At 38.7% G+C, this 19,198-nt stretch overlaps 1 protein-coding gene across 3 annotated transcripts in view; it reads left to right on the forward strand.

The window, feature by feature from the left end:
* Positions 1–19,198, forward strand: part of LTBP1 (latent transforming growth factor beta binding protein 1) — a 137,775-nt gene that overhangs the window by 96,968 nt on the left and 21,609 nt on the right. For all 3 annotated transcript variants that reach the window (XM_075146696.1, XM_075146695.1, XM_075146697.1), the window contains exons 20-23: positions 6,033–6,158; positions 8,438–8,581; positions 15,790–15,972; positions 17,290–17,376. In XM_075146696.1, the coding sequence (XP_075002797.1) occupies positions 6,033–6,158; positions 8,438–8,581; positions 15,790–15,972; positions 17,290–17,376 (540 nt within the window). The remainder of the gene's footprint in view (positions 1–6,032; positions 6,159–8,437; positions 8,582–15,789; positions 15,973–17,289; positions 17,377–19,198) is intronic.

Genomic DNA, 19,198 nt, shown 5'->3' on the forward strand with positions numbered 1-19,198 from the left:
AAGCCTGGTCAAGTAGGCTAGAGAGAGCGAATCTGAATAACTCCAGAGATTGATGGACAGGCAGTATTTTGTGATTTCAAGTAATGGCAATAATTCCAAAGCATGTTCATGGACTCTTTTGACAGCATGTATACATTTCACCCAGTGTTTAGAAAGGATATGGTTAAGTATCTTCAATTTCTCTGCAAGAAAAGTAGTAGCAGGTGTTTTGCCTCACTGTTGAGCATAGCTAAAAAAAAAAAAGTGGTCAGAGAAGAATGCAGCCTGCTCTTAGAAACCAAACACTTTATTCCAAACCAAAGTTAGAAGAACAGTTATTAACCTTGTGAAATCAAACCTCAGAAATTAAAAAAGGCAGAACCGAATAGAAACACAACATAAAAAAAAAATGTCAGTGGCATCTAATTTGAGGGGATGTACTAGAAACAATGAGCCCCTCTGTCTGGATCTCTGACAGTTAATAAAGTAGCACAGTTCTCAGGGAAGGGTTACCATCACATATGATGAAATAGTACAAAGTTAATCTCCATTACTACAAAAAAGCCAAATTTTTACTAAATAGAAAAAGATGAAATCACAAGATCTTATTTCCAGGATTGTGAGTAGTTTTGGAACTTTTTAATGAAGAATAAAACAAAAAGTACAAAACCAGTTGAGCGTGCTTCAGAAGTAATTGGTGGTGTGTATGGAATACAGATCAGACTTTGTATTCAGTGCTTGGAAAAGTATTTTAATAACTTGGCGAAGCAAGGGTACTTCTAGTCTTCTGAAGCAGCAGCACTCCTTTTCTACCACGATTAGTTTCTCCATTCTGTCATTTTAATAAAAACAATTCTAGAATTGAAAAAACTCATTTGAAGGGAGCACCGATGGCGTCAGTGTTAGTATTTGTTGTGGTGTCAGCTTCATGCGAAAAGGCAAGATGAAACAAAAGGATCAGAAACAAAAGGAACGTGTGACATTCCAGGTACTGAGAAAGGATGTGGCTTCCAGCCGCAGGAGCTACTGTTCTTTACACTAGGTGCCTCTGTGAATTTACTTCTAGTTAAGTGAGTGAGAATAACTGTTTATACCATCAGAGGAAGAACCTGAGGAAATTTTGCTGGATTCAGACGCCTCTTTGTACCTGGGGAGCAGATTTTCCGTATCTCCAGACTGTTTTTGTACGAGTTTGACTCGTTTTTTTGAAAAGTCAGAAACAACAACAACATAAAACATTTAAGAACCCCATGTGGTTCAGTTCTGGTATGGAGTTTTTATGGCCATTGGCCAAAGTAAACTGAACAGCTGTGGAGACTGTGTCTTCTTCCAAGGTGTAGACAAACTTTTGTTGTAGCGGTGACATTCCACTGCCACCTGGCCCCAGGCTCAGCAATTTGGCTGCGCCAGGCTCTCTGAACAGGAGGCTCTCGGAGCGCTCCCTAGCTCCCTGTCGAGTTCTCTGGAGTTCCTGTAAAGGCAGCATTTTACCCAGTTGGCTGCTAGTCAACTGTGTTGGCAAAAATTCAAGTTAGAGGTTCTCTGATGCTTAAGTCAATACCATGCCCCAAGCGCCTCTTCTGTCTCCGTGTCCAATCCCATATGTCTCAGTGGCTCCCTCACTTTTCCGTCTCTCTGCTCGAAGCCCTGAGCTTCACTGCCTGCCTCAACAGGCACTCCAAAAAAACTTACACATCCCACCAGAGCTCTCCAACTTCTGCTTCTTCCTTTCCCCTCACTTACTGTCTTGTATCTTGTTCTCCTTTCTTCGTCCACTGAAAAAGTCACCTGTCTGAGCCTTTTGGATGCTTGCAGGGAGCATCCACAGATGGTTCTGTGACAAAAGAATAATTTACAAATCTGTACACAGAGATGCTACATTGTCCATCGTTTAAGATGACTGCATACCTAAGATGTCTGAAAATCAGGGAAACAAAGAGCAGAGCTGTGACCAGTGCATAACTGTTACCTCTGCCACCAAAGACATTTTAAGAGAGTAAATTTTTGCTGTAACTGCACATCACAACCATAATTCTGCCCATATAGGGAAGACAAGGCAGCTTTAGGAAAAGGGTATGGTAAATCTAGGACTCCTTTCGGGGCAGAGTATTATCTGTTACAGGGAGTAAATTTTATGCAGCGGACAGCTTCACAGCTTCACCAAATCTCTGGTTAAATACTGAAGTAAGAAAGCTCAGGCTTCTGCCAAACATGAATTCAAGTATGCATCTCCAGAGTGTGCCCCTGTGAGCTACCTTCATGTTTCACAATGAGTAATCACACACTTCACCAGCCTTCTCGCATTTGCTGACAGAGATGTTTTAGGGCATCAACTACTTCTTATCTGGATGCTGGCTAGAGAAGGGGAAAACAATAATCTCTTTCTTACCCACATCATCGCAATGTTGGAATGACCATCCAGCATTATTGCCTCTAGATGGCCAAAGTCTTTATTCAAATATTCATTTTTCTAATTTTCTCATGACAGTGATTTTTATGTATGGGTGTTACGGGCAGCCCTGGAAATCTCAGAATCAGAGCTCTGTTCCCCTAAGCACTGTACAGAACTGTCCTAGGAAACAGTTCCTCTTCCAGACACTTTGCCACGTAAGTAGATTTCAGCGAGACTTAAATATCACGCCTGAGGTTAAGTATGCCTTCATCTTGTTCAGGTTGGCAGAAAACAAGAACATGGTGTTGAGCTGAATAGGAGTGCGCTTGAGTGCACACACGTTTTGTCTTTCTTTAGATCCTGATGATGTTAGATCAAAGGAGTTTTGATTAAAGCAGGGAGCAGTGAGTCATGGATTCTAAAGCAGGTCGTAATTAGAGAACTGCTTTAGTGACTGTATAGACATAGGATATGTTAGTTTCATATTTAGTTTTTCCCCTTGCTTTGTCTCCATATAACAAGAGAATCGCCATTACAAGCCTCGTGCTTTACAGGGTGATTAAAGAAATAAATGCCCTTTCCGGCTGTAAAACAGGAGTCCTCTGAGTGAGCTGTCTAGACAAGGAAAAATATGTGGTGCTTGGACCTTCTCTGTAATTTCCCATACACTGAAAGATTCAGTCATGTTCAGACAAAACTGTCTTCTGTGGCTGTATTACATACTAAATTAGGACATTTGCTACAATCGCAAGTTTTGTTTCTGCAGCTTTTCAGTCAATGACCTTAGTTTACCTTTAGAGAACCAGCTGCATGATCCAATCCCCTATCTGTTTCCTTTAACATTTTAGCTAGTAAGTAAGAGAAATACTGTAATTTAGGTAATTCTAAAATCCTCAGTTGTAGTCTCTTCTGTCTAGGCTTTTAACAGAGTAACTGTCCTGTGGCTCAGGAACTTTATTTATTATTAAACAGTAGTTGGCCACTGAAAATACAAATGCTGCTTTATTGACTGTTGTCTTAAATTCCTGGCTGTCAATCCACCATTGTTTACTCATTTTGAATTCCCTTTCTTAACTTAACAGGATTTTCTGAATAAGAGATAGAGTATTCAGATTTTTTGACTGGATATGTGAAACTCTGATGATCATATGAGAATAAAAATTAAAATAAGATATGTTATGCAGGTATAATGCACAGCAGCAAGAGGGAGGGACCAGAAAAACACAACCATAAAGAATTTGTATCTTCTTTCTCCCAGTAACTCCATGTGCATCTTTTTATAATTCTGTCATTAAGGTGACTGGAAAAGGAAAGGGTATCAAAGGTAATACTTGACCGTTCACCTTTGACAGTGTCTTTAATACAGATATATATTGCTTACTCTTATTGCTGAATTCGTTCTACTAGGGAGAGCTTGTGGTAGATTTCAATAAGTTTTGTATGCAGAAACCACCCAAATTTTCATATTCAGTTCTTTGAGAATACTAGCTATTGTATTCTTTGCCAAATACAAATAACCCTTTCTAAGATAAATTCCTTCAATATTTTTCCTTTGTTTAATAAATCAAGATATAAAGAGCATTAAAGCCTTTATTGACAAAACCAACAAGCCAAATAAAGTATTCTGCCAGTTCCATCTGCAAGTACTTTTTCTTACAACTATCAATTATACTCATAGCTCCTAGATTTCAGTGTGTGTAGTGCATATAGTTTTTGCATTAATTTTGTGTTTTAGCTGAAGGTTGTTAACCAGTGGATCAGTTTAGTAGGAGAAGAGGTAAGTTTTCCATCACTTAAACATCCTAAAGTGAATTTAGATGCCTTTCTGAAAAAGATGTTAGAATTCCACAATTTACTCACAAATTTTGCCAGAGTGTTTTTTAACCTATTTAGGAGGTCAGGCTACATGATGTGGATAGTCTCTTCTGGCCTTAAAAATCTATATGCAGTTCTAAACCTGTTCAAATAGGAAATCTATATGCAGTTCTAAACCGCAGCAAATAGGAAAAGGTGGTTTTCAAGACCTCAAAAAAGCCTCTCCCTGAGGCAGGCAGAAGCACGTGTGGATGAATTTGGGCACTTGGGGAACAAGAGGGCCGCACAACAGGTAATCTATTAGGGAATGTGTGAATGGTAATGATGTGCTGCTCAGATTTGGGTAGCTTGGGAAGCTGTGACCATGTGGTTCAAAGACCAAGAATTCCCATTCACCTGAGCGTAAGACACAATATAAAAGTAAAAATGTCCTTGCTCGGTGAGCACTGTCACAAGAAGAACGAGGTGCGTCTTTGCTGACTTTTCTAGGCCTTTGTTTGACACAGCTGTGAACAGCTGTAGGAGTAGACAGGACTGTGGTTGAGCCTGCCTCTCCTTTCAGAAAGACACCAAGCAGCAGCGCTGCTCACCTGTTCAAAGCAGCCTGCTCTCTGTGGCAATGCAGGATTCAGTCCCACCAGCCCTTTAGTTCAGTGAGTGCCCTAAGGTAGAATGATGGTAGGCTCCATCTCATGAAGGTCTACTCTAATGTGCAGAATTAACGATAGCAGCTAGTACCCAGATAAATCAAAAGCAAATCACTTTAATCACCATTTAAAGTGTAATTTCCCCTGGGGCACACTGCAGAAGCAAGGACAGCGACCTTACTTAACAGTCACAATGGTTTCTAGGAAAGAAGTATAGCAATAATTTCTCTGCTTCAAACTGCAGAGGAATTTAGAAGGTAGAAGGTACTAATCCTAGCATCCCGGCAGGTTCCCAGTTTCAGTTAATGTTCTTCCTCCTAAAAACACACCATGACATCTTTAATGACCACAGATGGTCAGGGCCTTGGGTTTAGGTCTTAACGTTGAGTGCAGATAAAAATAATACATTCCTAGCACTTGTAATACACTTACAAAAATAAACCACATTCTGCCACAAGTGACTCTGCTTCACTACATGCTGATGGGCAGCTGAGTCAAAGAAGAGACTTACTCACGCAAGTGACTCTTGTAAGGCCAGCAAACCCAAATGGGAACTACAAATGAAAGGGCCAGTACAGAAGGCATGCAGGCATTGTAATTTCTTCGCCTACCTGAGTAAGATTATTCGTATGTGTAAACTTACAGGATCAAAGCCAGAAGGCTCAATCCGCAGATATTTACCACTTACACATACACCGTGAAATTCTCTTCTGTGCTGAGAGACAGAATGAGATCTGTGCAGCACTTCTGCCCAAGGGATGCAACCATACCCTTGAACTCTTCTTGTAGGCACAGCGGGTTCAGTTTCACACAGGTTGTTGACTGTGTAATGCTACACTGGCAGAATCTGTAAGCCAGTCGGAGAGATGGTCATATTTAAACTATGTCTTACTCTGTGGTATGTAGCATCATGTCATGATTGGCAGGTTTGGTGAAACAGATGGGAGGCAGTTGACTAAAACCGTTGTCTGACACAAGATATTTCCTGTGAAGTTAACACTGAAACAATTTCTTAAATTGTATGTGTGCTTATATTAAATTTTTGCGTCTTGTTCTTTGTGTTTTTCTTCCCAATGTATAGAGGGACATCGCTGCATCTGTTTGCAAAAATGGCCCGTTTGTTGTTTTTCTGCAGTCTTCATGAATGTCTGCCTTTGATTGTCACATGGCCTGTCTGATGTTAAAATTCTTCCTTGCAGATGTTGATGAATGTGCGAACGGCACAATATGTGGCAGTCACGGGTTCTGTGAAAATATGGATGGCTCCTACCGCTGCCTCTGTTACCAAGGGTATCAGGACTCGCAGGATGGGCAAGGGTGTACGGGTGAGTTCTTAGGTGCAAGTAGTCATTCCTGCAAGGTTTTAGTGCGCAAAAAGTGACATATGAGCAAAACGCATTTCTTCACGAGAAAATTTTTGCTTCCTATCATTTTTTGTTAAAGTTGTGCCACTTACCAGTAAAATAAGGTTGAGCTGTGCTTTGCTCACTGAGCTTTGTGCCGGATGGAAACTTAATTGTGAATCCATTTAATGAGAACCTGTTATTAGGATTGAATGGAAACCAACAGCAAATAAGCTGAGCCACTCATTTTATCTCTTTAAAAAAAAAAAACAAGAAAACCCACGTCAGGACCATTCACAAATATAAATCATAATAGATTGAATTTAATACTTTAGCCTGTTTAAATGCAACATCTGTTTAGTCTCTTAGCTGAATAACCAGAACTCTGTACTACCCCCTACAGGAAATAGCATGTGGTAGAAATCTGGCATGTGGTACAGCCACAGTCTGAATTAGATGGCACACCTCCCTAGGCACATCATATTTGAACAGATTTTAACATTGGCTTCGAGCACCAGGAAAGACACCTATCACCACGAAAAGATGTGAGATTTTTGTAGATGTGTAAATACTGCACATTTCTCTTGTGAGTAATAGGTTTCCAGATCTGTTGTTAATAGCGATGGTTGGACCTGAGATCCATGTGGGGCAGCATAAGTTTCTAATGTAAAATTAATACCAGATCAAGGAAAGGTATTCATTAAACAATTTCTTCAAGCCAGACTCAGGATGAAACACATTTACCAGGAATAGAGACCTAAACGGAATACTGAACAGGGAGGAGGAGTGAGAAGTTTTACAAAGTGTTTGTATGTGTTTTCTAACGTATTAAATAGATTTATTACAAAATTCTTTATGCCATTTGGCACTTAGGTTTTTTGCATACAGTGCAAAAATGTATATTTTTGCATACAGTGACTTTTCACAGATGAAAACAAATGAAGCAAAGAAAGGAGAAAAAAAAAAAAGGAAAGCAAATGCTGATGTGAAACTAAGTTTAATTTTGAGTTGCCAGTGAAGTGATTCTGTACCATAAAATAACGTCTTAGTTTTTTTTTCTTGTATACACTATATAATATAAAATACTCTTGAAGTATCTAAATTTTGATGCCAGTTATCTACCAAAACAATTTTAGGAAAAGGTAAGTCTCTTTAGTTCCTGGCCAGGCAACATTCCCCAAAGAAAATTTATTCCTTATGACAGCAATCCAGCAAAAAGGTAAAGAAAAATCTAAGTACATTTTAAAAGTGCTGAGCAAACCATAAATTAAAATGCATATTTATATAAAAATACACAAAAAACAACATTCATTCATATGACTAGATTTTCGTTCTTGCTGGATAAGAGGTAAAAAGGATAAAACATTGCCTCACAAGTTATACTTTAGACCACACTCAATTATAGAAATTTCTGAGTTGTGATACACTAATTATAATTTTCAGATTCTGTCATTAGTGGACAATGTAGATTTTCAAACGTAAACTTTAGCAACTGAAAAGACAGTACTAAGTTAAATGATCCTGACAGTATTTGGTAAACAGCAGACAACTCTCCCATCAATCAAAAAAGCATTTCAGTGTAGACTAGTTAGCAGGTATATGGAATCCAAGTTAAAAATATGTGGGGGTTTTTGGGGAGAGGAAATTTGCAGTGTTCGGCAGGGGCTCCCTGGGTGACCTGGGCATAACCCTTGTGGGTTCCAGAGCAGCCTGTGAGGCCGTACATATGAGAGGCATGTGGTGGCGGTGGGGCTGGGGAATTCACTGTTCAGTGGATGGTCATGAGGAAGAACGGGATTTTGAGGAGAAAAGGGAATTCTCTTTTCGTAGTGCAGTCTGAATCACACTGGAACTTACTCATTTTGCTCCTTGAATTCAGTGGAAGTTTGATAGTAAAGGAAGTTAAAAAAAACAAATGAAATTAGTCTGAATCTTAAATCCCAAGAAAAAGAAAAGCAAGTATTTAAAAATGAGAAAGAAACAAAAAAAACTGAAAAAAATGAAAGCCCGTGTTCTGGTCTATAAGCAGCACCTAGTCAGCACCAATAGTCTGTAAACTCTATTGTGGCTTTCAGGGGCTTTTATTTCAAAGGGCTGACTACTTGTTTATGAATCCACTTAGGTATTAGTGAGTTTTTAATCCTTCCCCAGAGATCACATCTGTAATCTGGCAGACAATATTGGCACAGATACAGCAGATAAAAGAACAAACTGTCAGTAATGGGTCTGAATTGATTTACGTTTTGGATTTTTTTCCCCAGATGTGAATGAATGTGAAATGCTGAGTGGAGTATGTGGCGAAGCCCTCTGTGAAAACGTCGATGGTTCTTTCCTGTGCCTGTGCTCTGATGAAAACCAGGAGTATGATCCAATGACCGGACAGTGTCGCTTCCGTACCTCACCAGGTAAAACACCAGTGAATTTTTGCATGTTTGGCATGATTTCCACTGCAATGGAAAGGTAAAGTTGGTTTAAATGCTAGTGTTGCTTTAACTACAACAGAAAAATTTAAAACTTTGTCTTCTTGAAAGCGTGTGCATGAGAAGAGGCGTTTCTAGGATGTAATATGTTATCAGTGAATCATTAGCGGTGAAAATATAGCAGAAACACCTTCTAAATTTTATATGTCAACAGACTTGGCAGTAATAATGAATAGTTACAGCCGTTAAGAGTAAACAATCTCTTGTTTGCTGTACTGTAACAACGAAATGTGACGAAAGTCTATGGCCTGAGTGATTTTATTTTTTGTTCACATTTTTACAAACATCCACTAGTATGCTTGGACAATGTTTAAGGGAGCATACGAATAAAAACAAAGTTTGCATATAGCGGTATCCTCTTAGCATTATCCAGTGCTAACATAAGTCCTCAGAAAAGGTAGCCAGGAAAGCAAAAAACCAAAACACTGTCTTGTTGTCAGTCTGAGTGCCTTTTTGAGTGCCCTTGCTTGTTTTACTCCATCTTTTGTCCTGTTTTTCCTAGTAGTCCATTGTGCTGGATTTGTGAACTTTTGTTAAGAGGTGTTTTTGTTGTTGCAAATAGTACTGGAAATACGCTCATTAAAAATGAGTTTAGAACTCTTAAAGTTGCCTCCACGTTTCTACACTGATCCAGTTTGGAGAAAGGAACAAGCCCACAACAAGGAGCAACAGAGTACAAGAAATGAAGGGATTTACTTGCACAGCTTTTCTTCCCCCTCCAGAATGCAAATCTTGGTATTTTTCTTATTTTGTTCTTACACTGCAGGCTGATCTAGCTTCCGGAAAGCTTTAGAATAACTGGCTGTAGTGCCAGGATACAGACTGTACAGCCTACAAGGCTGTGGCTATTTTCTCCTATTACTCATGCTCTTTCAGACTTGTAAATAAGGTTGAAATATCTGTGACCTACTTGCAACAAGTATTTAGACCACTGAATGTAGCACTCAGCGGCACTCAAGAAGTTGCCTGTGAAACAGGCTGATTGACAAACTGAAACCTTTGCAAAATCTTGTGAGAAAGATTCAGGCTTACAGGAGCTTGTTTTATGAAGGAGGAATGAAAATAAAAAAAGATGGCTGAGGCAGCAGAGCAATGCCCAGTGGTACTGCCTCCTTTTCTGTTTGCAAGGAAAAGTACTGCAGTACCTTTTCACCATGAAGCAGATTAGCTTAAATACCCACTGATGATAACTGAAGTAGCAGCATTTAAAATTCTTCCATGAATTTATGGAAGAAGAGTGTTTAAATTATATTATCAAGATTTGCAGAAGATGTGAATGCCATCTTTGTTTTGGTACTGTGAGGAGATAGTACTTGGGAGAATTCAGCTACTTGTCGAAACAAAACCAAAGCTAAAGAAATTAGCAGAGGACCTGAGCCCGTGTAAAAAGAAGTTAAGTCCAAGGAGCATTCAAGGACATACCCAAACGTCACTGTGGGGAGGGAGGGGATGAAAAACCCAGTGTGGCTGATTGTACTGCCAACAGATGAATACTCTACTGTCAGTACTACCTCCATTTTGTTGTCACCGGTGAACGTAGCTTTACTGTGATCGGTTTGGAAAGAAGCCATTCTTCCTTCCCCTCCAGCCTTCATTGGGCCCTAACAAAACATCTGCTTTATGTTTTGAAGGTCATCAAGGAGGAAGATCTCACATAGGAGACCAGAAGACATGCAAATTAGGACCCAGTGAGATGTACTTTACACCATATGCTCTTGAACTAGAATAAGGAAAAGTGGCAGTACTAGGAACAGAGATCTTACTATTTATTCTCTTGCTTTTCTTCCAAAGTAAAAGTGGGAAAGTACTGTTGTTAGTTCTTCTTAAAAAGGATTCTTGCTTTCCTGTACATCCTGCAGCCTTGCTGGTTTTTTTTCCTCTTGTCAGTTGGCTTCTGTTTCTCCAAACCTCAGAGACTCACCAGTCAAGTGGTGACACTGCCCCATGTGCCTCTGGATTTGACATTTCAGGAACTGACAATACACACTTCATTCTACATCTGCTCGCTTTGCTTGTTTCTATTTTGTTCTGGGAACCAATGGGTGGCCCTTGTGCAGCTGTCAACTGAAGAGGGAACAAAACCAGTCTTTTCCTCCCCATTTGTAAGTGGCATAAGCCCCATGAGCTCACTGCAGGATAAGCAATAATGATTATGTTGTTTTGCCCAACGATGGGTACTTCAGCCTCCCCCGAGACCAGCTGTAGCATGATCATATAGGAATAGCATGCCATCTCCCTGCAAAGAGCGATGGAACGGCCACACATCCTCTGGCTTTGACAAGCCACATACTCAAGTCAGGCGTGGTGAGAGCTTTGAGAGCTCCTACGGTGCATGTGGACGTCATCTGTCAGCATTAGCTTGCATCATGCCTATTTTCAGAAAGGAAGAATTTAATCTGCATGATCCTGCTCCAGATATCTATAGTTCAGTGTAGTTTACTCAGCTTTTGTTTATTTCTCATTTTGTATTTTTGTGCACAAAGAAATGTTCATCCACCTTTTATCAAGTGGAAATAGGTGAAGATTGTTCAAATGTTACTTTAATTTGGGAACTTTTTTGGCTGTTAGCTTTGTGGAATGGGGTGTGTTCACACTTTACTTTACTTGCCACTAGGGCTCTCGAGACTTCCTTCTATTTACGTTTCACTTGGTGGAAATTCATCTATTGTTAGCTGTGTCCTGAAACAATCCTCTCAGTGTATGTATCAGGAATTCTAGCCCGTATTGTCACGTTCCAGTAACAAACAAAAAAAAAGTAATTGTGCAAGGTTTGATTGTCTTATTCCCCTCCTCTCTGCCCTGCTGTTCACAAAATGTAGCAAATGCTTCAGAAGAAAGAAAAGATAAAGGAGGGAGGAACTCTCTTTTGTATTAGATGAAACTTTGCTGTTACACATCTTTGTACCTAAGAGAAAAAAATGCCTGGTTTGGGTTAAAGTTTTCTCATTTATTCTTTTAATAAGATACATAAAGCCATTTATGATTAATTTCTAGCAAGTACCAAGCTGAATGCAGTTTGAGTAATAATCCGTATTAACATGGTTTTAATTGTTTCTACATAAGAAAAAATGCATGTTCTAGTATGCATCTAAATTACTAACATATACTATTATATTACTAATATATCTCATTGCATTGAATCCAGAAGCTATAAAGGATAGTATATATTTGAGGATTATAATAGTTATGATTTAAAATGAGAACTGCAAACAAAAGCATGTGTGTAAACACAAGCATATCAGCAGGAATCTGGCTTACATATACAAAGGTCAGTAAGATCACAAGTTTAGTGAGTTACAGCTCAGCCAATAAAAAGAATTCTAGTGAGAGAACTCCACTAAGGTACCAGGGCCCACTTAGGTACCTACAGCTAATTTAGACGTTGCTTTCTCCTGGTTACGTGAAATGTGACCAGTTTATTTATGGCAGGATATTTAACAGTATTTACTAGGATTTATAAGTAAAAATCACAGTTTTGGTGTCCAAACATGAGTCCTTCCTAGGCTGATTTGTATTAAAACAAAATCAATCCCCCCTGCATCTAATCAACCACCAGCACAAAAAATTTGAGGCTGCCAAGTAACATTTTATAAATCTGATCCAAAAGCTTCCTCAAGGCTAAAAATTTGGTGCCTGAGTACAAATTCTAAATTTCCTAAACTTTAAGGGCTTTCTAAATGTTAAGACTTCAAAGGAAACTCTTCATATTTGTAGGTTTTTTTATGGCAATATGTGCATGGTTTTCTAAAGTAAATAACGATCTGAATTTCATTCATCTATGAACATAGTCTTAGATACCATTTTTACATGTGCATCACATCCCTGAATTGTACATATGCACGTATATGCATATACACTGCACATACACACGTTAGGTGTTGTAGCTTGCCACGTGTGGAGCCAATTGAGAAATCTAAACAAGTACACCCTGACGATAGGCACATGCCAATCTATTTTTACTGTCTTTTTGAAAATCAGGTTCTGAACGTGTGGGTTACTCAAACTGTTTGCTCAGAGTCACCGGCATCTTTGCTGAGGTTTTAGAAGTCATGAACTTGTAATGATGATTTTTGACTTTAGCAACACCTTACTGATTCCAGCTGGGAATAAGAGGCATTGGTACACAGCTGCAGTATTTAAGATCCCATCAGTTCTATGTGTTTTGGTTTTTTCAGATCACAGTTGTTAACTATTTAGGCAAATATTTAAGTGTATGCTGAAGTCTAAGCATATGCTTAATATCCTGATTATCCACTGAATCCTATATTACTAATGCACATTTTTGCATCAAACACGTGCTGAAGCATATTGCTTGATCAAGGTTACTCTAAGGTATATAAATCTATTTCTAATAAATTCTTTGGAGTTCAGTCTAGCAGCAGCTATGCAGAATCTCTCTATAGGCTGTTAATAGAACAGTCATATCAACGGCCTGATGAAATTATGTTCCTTTACCAGTGTGCCTTAGGTGGAGAGATATTTTGCATATTCTGGCAACAAAAAACCTGAAACAGCGATACAAAGAAATAAGTATCCGTTTCCTATCATATTTTGTCAACATACCTAGTGAAACCACTTTCAATAACAACCTGTTTACTAAATGGTTAATAATGTATGAGAGAGAAATTACAAGCTTGTAGACACAGACTGGTCTTGGTTTAAAAAAAAAAAAAAAAAAGATTTGTGTCTCATTTGCTTTCCAAACATTCATGACGCCTGCTTGACTAACCCTCAGTTCACAGCTGTGTAAACAACAGACTTCTAAGCTGCTGAACAGATAATGGGAGGAGAATCCAACACATCATATGTAAAATGGGAATAAACAATGACATGATGAGATTGTCTCCCCTTCCTCCTGGGGCAGCTTCTGGTGTTCTTGCTCTGGTAAACAGTGTGAAAACTGCCATGCTTTTTCTCCTGTTGAAGATTTGTCTTTGATTCAGTTAGACAGATGGCAAATGGCCAAGGAAAACGTATATTTGTGGCTAAAGTACTGCGCTCTCACCTTGGAATAACTGGTTTAGTTCAGTGGCGTTTCTGTGACACATGATAGGCTTAACGTAGTTCCTATTGGATAGCAGCTGATACCGCAAAACCACCGCACTTCATGAAATTCAGCACATTATGGAAACTTGTAATTATCTGATGAGGAGAGACCACAGGCTAAACTAACAAAGATGAAATAAGCACTCAGCTGGGTGTTTCCTTTAATGTACAACTTAGTTACATTGGCGAAACAGCAAAGGAAAATTTGCCTTGTAGGTGGCAACATTGTACTAAACTTGAATGGAGGTGTCTGCCAGCCCCTCAACCTCCCAAAACAGAAACTGTGTCACTTTTCTGAGGAAAATAGAAATAAATCTAATTGTTTGGAATTAGAAGCCAAAAGAACTATTACACACGTTCATACCACTGAAGTGCAATAACGAGCAATCCATACTGGCATTTTTAAACCTGCTTTTCTCAAAACAAATCTAATATTTGCATGTTCGGTAAAACTGCCTTGCCCCATCCGCTTGGGGGAATGTGGGTGGGCAGGGATAACAAGAGCTGGAGTTCATTTAATTCCTTCAGCATTTGTTGGACAGTCACTATCTTCAAGCTCCCACCTCACAGCCATTATTTTTTACGTGGATGGGATTAGAAGAAAATCCATCCTGTAACTGGCATAAAGAGGCTGAGCTTGACCTCCAAGAGACAACCGGAGGCAGACAGATGAGGTGGTCAAGTGAACTTGGGTCTCCCAGGTATACCAGTACTTGTAAGTGGGCAGCCTTAAGCTCTTTCTTGAAAAGAGCTGCAAGGCAAATAAAGGTAGTTTATACACCACAATCTTCTAGCGTTTTGAAATGCACTGTCACTCAGGTATAAAATAAGGTTTTGATTCCCACCTGGATACATGCGTTGCTTGAGAAATCTTGTGCTTGTCATACTGTGCGAGAGCCTGAGTAGAAATGAATGAAATCTCAAACAATGGAAAATCAGCCAAGATGCAATAATTTTTAGTAGGTTTTTGTGAATTAAACATTTGTTAAGTGCTAAGCATAAAGAATTTCCCAAGATAAAAAGGAAATAAACTAGTCGCCTCAAGATTTATCTGTCTTAAGTTCCTGAACAAAGTTTTGGTTTTGATTAAGAAATGTGAGCATTTGTAATTTCAGAACTCTCTTACCTTATGGATGGCCTATGAAAAGTTTTTCATATTGATCAAGTGTGAATAACAATTTTATGTGATAGCTCCCACTTCTGAGCTCTTGATGAGAATTTTTGTGGAAGAGCAAGGTTAGATGGACAGAGTTCTGCAAACATAGAAGCTTTAACTAGGTATTTCTTTTCAAACTGGCTTCTTGGTGTACTTTAGGAATGCCTTGCTTTAAAAGGCCTTTGACTATTAATAAGGTTTTTTACTGGATCTATGGGAGAGACTATTTTGCCTCCAGTGCTTACAAATACTGTGACAGGACCCACTCAACTGCTAAAGGCAGAAAATCTGACTTCTTGGCTGGAGGCCTATTTTAAAGTAAAGCACAGAGTCAGTTAACTTGAAATCTGCATTATATTCCTCTGCTTACTGTGGAGTTAGTTACTTTTGCAAAAATCATAAAGGGCCTTGTTTTCAAGCGTGGTACATGCTTTTTTCCCAGTCAAATTAAAATTAAAAAGGGCTGGAAATGTTCATTCTTTTAAAAATCAGGCCTTTTCCGTTTGTGCCTTAGCTCCTTTATCAGTAAAATTAGGTTGTAATGTTTGCTCACCTCTGCGAAGAGCTTCAAGATTCATACGTGAAAAGCGCTGTGTCAGTAGTTGGGCATGGTAGTTAGATGGTTAAGCATGAAAGCAGGTAGTTCATGCATTGCTTAAAAATGAAAGGCGTGTAATTGTGAAGAACCCCTTTGAGGCCAAGTTGGAGAACAGGTCTGAAGAAGTCTAAGGAAGGTTATAAACTTCCATCATTCTTCCTAAGAACAAAAAAAGTTAAACCAAAATTTGTACTTAGCCATTTTCTTCCCTGCCTGACAACGCTGCTCTTCACTGTGGTGAAATTGAGGTACTGTGGCTCTCCTGATTCTCCTGTAAAACTGATTAATTTCACATGTCATCTTACGTGGTTTATGTTTTCTTTTCGCCTTTAGAATTACCTATAGAGGCTGATCAACATGAAGATGGAAAGAAGGAGTGCTACTACAATCTGAACGATGCCAATTTCTGTGACAATGTGCTTACATCCAATGTAACCAAACAAGAATGCTGCTGTACCTTGGGTGCTGGCTGGGGCGATAACTGTGAAATCTTCCCATGCCCTGTCTTTGGAACTGGTAAGAGGAGGCCTTCTGTCCCTTTGCAAGCTTTCGAAGCATTGTGTTTATGTTAACAGTAATCTGCTTTGCCTTCAAAAAAGGCTTGCCCATTAAATCCCCTCTTCTGTAGTACTTAGTCATGACTTACCCATGGGAGACTTCCATGGAGGAAAAGTTAATAGGAATAATTCATACCTGGTGTAAATCCATTGGCTTCACTGCAGTTACCCTAGGGATAAAAACGGCCTGTTACTGAACAGCATTGTCTCCAACTGATTTTAAACAAAGATGGATTCTCACAGAAGCTTTTCCTAGGTGCTGTGGTAACATGTTAGATTTTTCCCACTAGCTGGAAAACGAAGGTAAGTATTACAGTGTTTTTGAGTCTGCAGCTATTCTTTGTAATGTTGTTTCCACAGCACTATGAATTACTGATATATATTATGACATTAGTTTTATATTTTGCTACTTACTGAACAATTCAGTTAATCATGTTGTCTGCAGACCACTGTTTAACCTCTAAATATTAAACGAGCCATATGATATTTGTCACAAATATTGAAAACAGTACTTGAAACATAAACAGTGATGGCTGAAATTCAGAATCCAGCTGGAAAAAATCACGTAAGAGAGAACACGTGTAAACTTTTTGAGATTAAACACTAAAGATTACTTTTCACACAAATGTATCATCATGTTTAATTCCTGTTTTAACTATACTTTAGAATCAGTGAAACTGAAATGAAATGTGTTACAAAAAGAGTCTCTCTGCTTGGATAGGTTTATTTGATTCTGTATAGTCTCCAAGACACTTTAAATAATTTCCCTCTGTAATCCACACCATGTTCTCCTGTTGCAGTCAATTAGTGTTTTTCCTGTATAAGGACTGAAGAATGTGGACAGGGGTTTGTATCTCAGTTGGGGTATGTCTAGATTGCAGCTTGCAGTATAGCTCAGAGAGGCCCACGCTAGCTTTAATTAAGATAATTTGGCTACTGGTATTGTTATAACTGCAGTGCACCATGAAACCCAGTACGGTCTACATTTTCCTGCCAAGGAGCAAGAGAAATTAGTTTGCATGGAGGTCTGTGATGCTGTGGGTACCCTAGCTAGGTTTTTCAAAGCTAGCTCTGCAAACTGAGAGCAGGGGAAAGCCTGGCTGTAGCATTAGCAGCCCCCATTTAGCTAAAGGTATGCGTGATTGCCTGATAGAGATGAGTAAGGCAAAACGTTGCCTCGGATTTCTCAAAATACCCTGAAACACATATGTAACACGTACATATGTGAGTAGCTTTTTCTTAACCACATAATTATTTTGTTTTCTCTCTCTCCTAGCTGAATTTACTGATTTGTGTCCTGAAGGAAAAGGTTTCATTCCCTCTGGAGAATCATCTTACGGGCTTCTTGCTCAGAATTACAAAGGTCAGTACTGACTTCTATTAAGTTTATTTCAGAAGTTCTGGTAGTTGACTGACTAGAAATGTGAGCCAGCAACGTAAACATACTAATTCAAATTTTATTAGGTGACAAAAACAGCTTGTGATATGAAACATTACTGAAAATCATCGTTTGACAGATTGTTAAGAATGTCAAGTATACAGTCTCTGTAATATTCTGGTTTAATTTATACTAAGTGCTATATACTCTGAGAGTAGGTGCTAAGACCACAAACCTCAAATACTCATTTACATAGGAAATACAGAGCCACCTTAAATTTGTAAATAAATGTATGGGGAGTTGGGAGAGAGAAAAAAAGTTCTGTTAAACATTAGACTTATAAGTGAGAATGAATATAAAAAATGAAGAGAAGTTCAGCAATTATGTTTTTATTACAGAACTTCATGAAATAAGTATCGAACAAAACATTGTAGAGAAATGCAAGTGACAGAAGGTGTTTGTGGGGGTGGGCAGGAGGGAGTTGGCATCACTAAGAAGGAAGAGTGTGATCAGTGAAATTCCTTTTCAGGTTTCAGAAGTAGCCATCAATATTAATAATTTGTGAAATTAATTTTACTTGGCATAAACACACTGTATTTGTGTTAGCTAAAATGAAGTCAACATATTATCTTTGGGTACATGGAAAAGATATTAAAGATTATAAGGCGCTTATACCCAGATTCGTTCGAACTAGTGTGGGCATTTAAATGGGGTAACTCATGTAGACCTCCACTCTCTGGAGGTGTCGCTTTGTCCACCAACTTGGAGGAAAGAACAAAGTGCCATGGAATGAATCCAGACCTGAGACTGATGGTAGCAGGGACTACTATTGGACCGACTGACAATTTACATCTAGATAAGTCAGAACACTGCCACAGAACTCATCTTAAAGGACCTAATACTCTCTGAGAGTATTTTTATTCAGGGATTGTTTAAGTGTGTTGTCTATCTTTGCAGATCTAAGATTTCTGTATATCTTTGCAATGTAGATTTGGGACATGCTGTGTGTACAGTATGTCCAAATGTGTCTCAGAGAAAATCTGCATTGTTTTTGTTGTGCTGCCTCAGGGTCGATAATATCTCTAGCTGCCATAAATATTGAAGTGTGGAAATAGTTCATCTGAAAATATCTTCCACAAATCCTTGCCATAATACGACTCTTTCTGTTTTCAATAAGTTTATTTTGTAATAACTGTAGGAATGGCACAAAGGACAAACAATAAATGTACTTTTAGTAATGCGATCTTTCTCTGTTACACTAACTCGTATGTTCCTATTGCTTTTGTCCACAACCTTCTGCTTATAGGAGCAACTCCTATTTTCTTAATTGGAATTATCTGTCAGAAGTGTATATACTCAGCTAGCCTTCCTTGACTCTACTCCCAGGCTTTCCCATTTTTCCCCAGACACAAATCCATGTTCCACAGGAAAAAGACAGACGTGTACCTGACATTTGCATTGTTCTTGCTGTTAAACAGTCAAACTTAAAATATTTAATGTTTGAAGCCACTTAGTGGCTGGAAGAGTAGCTGTAAAAATAAACAGCTTTATAGCACTTTGAGTTCTTCTGGAAAAAGTAAGCATTTGTGTAATTCACCTTTAAAACTGCTGTACAGCTGGAAATGACAGCTTTGGGCTAAAATCTGTGTTGCCTCAGAGTAAATGGGGAGTAAATCTATAGAAGACAGTGGATTAAGACAATTGGTATTGAGAGGAGAATCACCTACTTCACATTGTGCTTTTTATTGCCATTTTTAATACCAGCCTAGCTTTAACAGACTATTCTAGGTAGGTCTAGCAAATGAAA

Source organism: Calonectris borealis, chromosome 3, assembly GCF_964195595.1.
Source record: "Calonectris borealis chromosome 3, bCalBor7.hap1.2, whole genome shotgun sequence".
Lineage (NCBI taxonomy): Eukaryota > Metazoa > Chordata > Aves > Procellariiformes > Procellariidae > Calonectris > Calonectris borealis.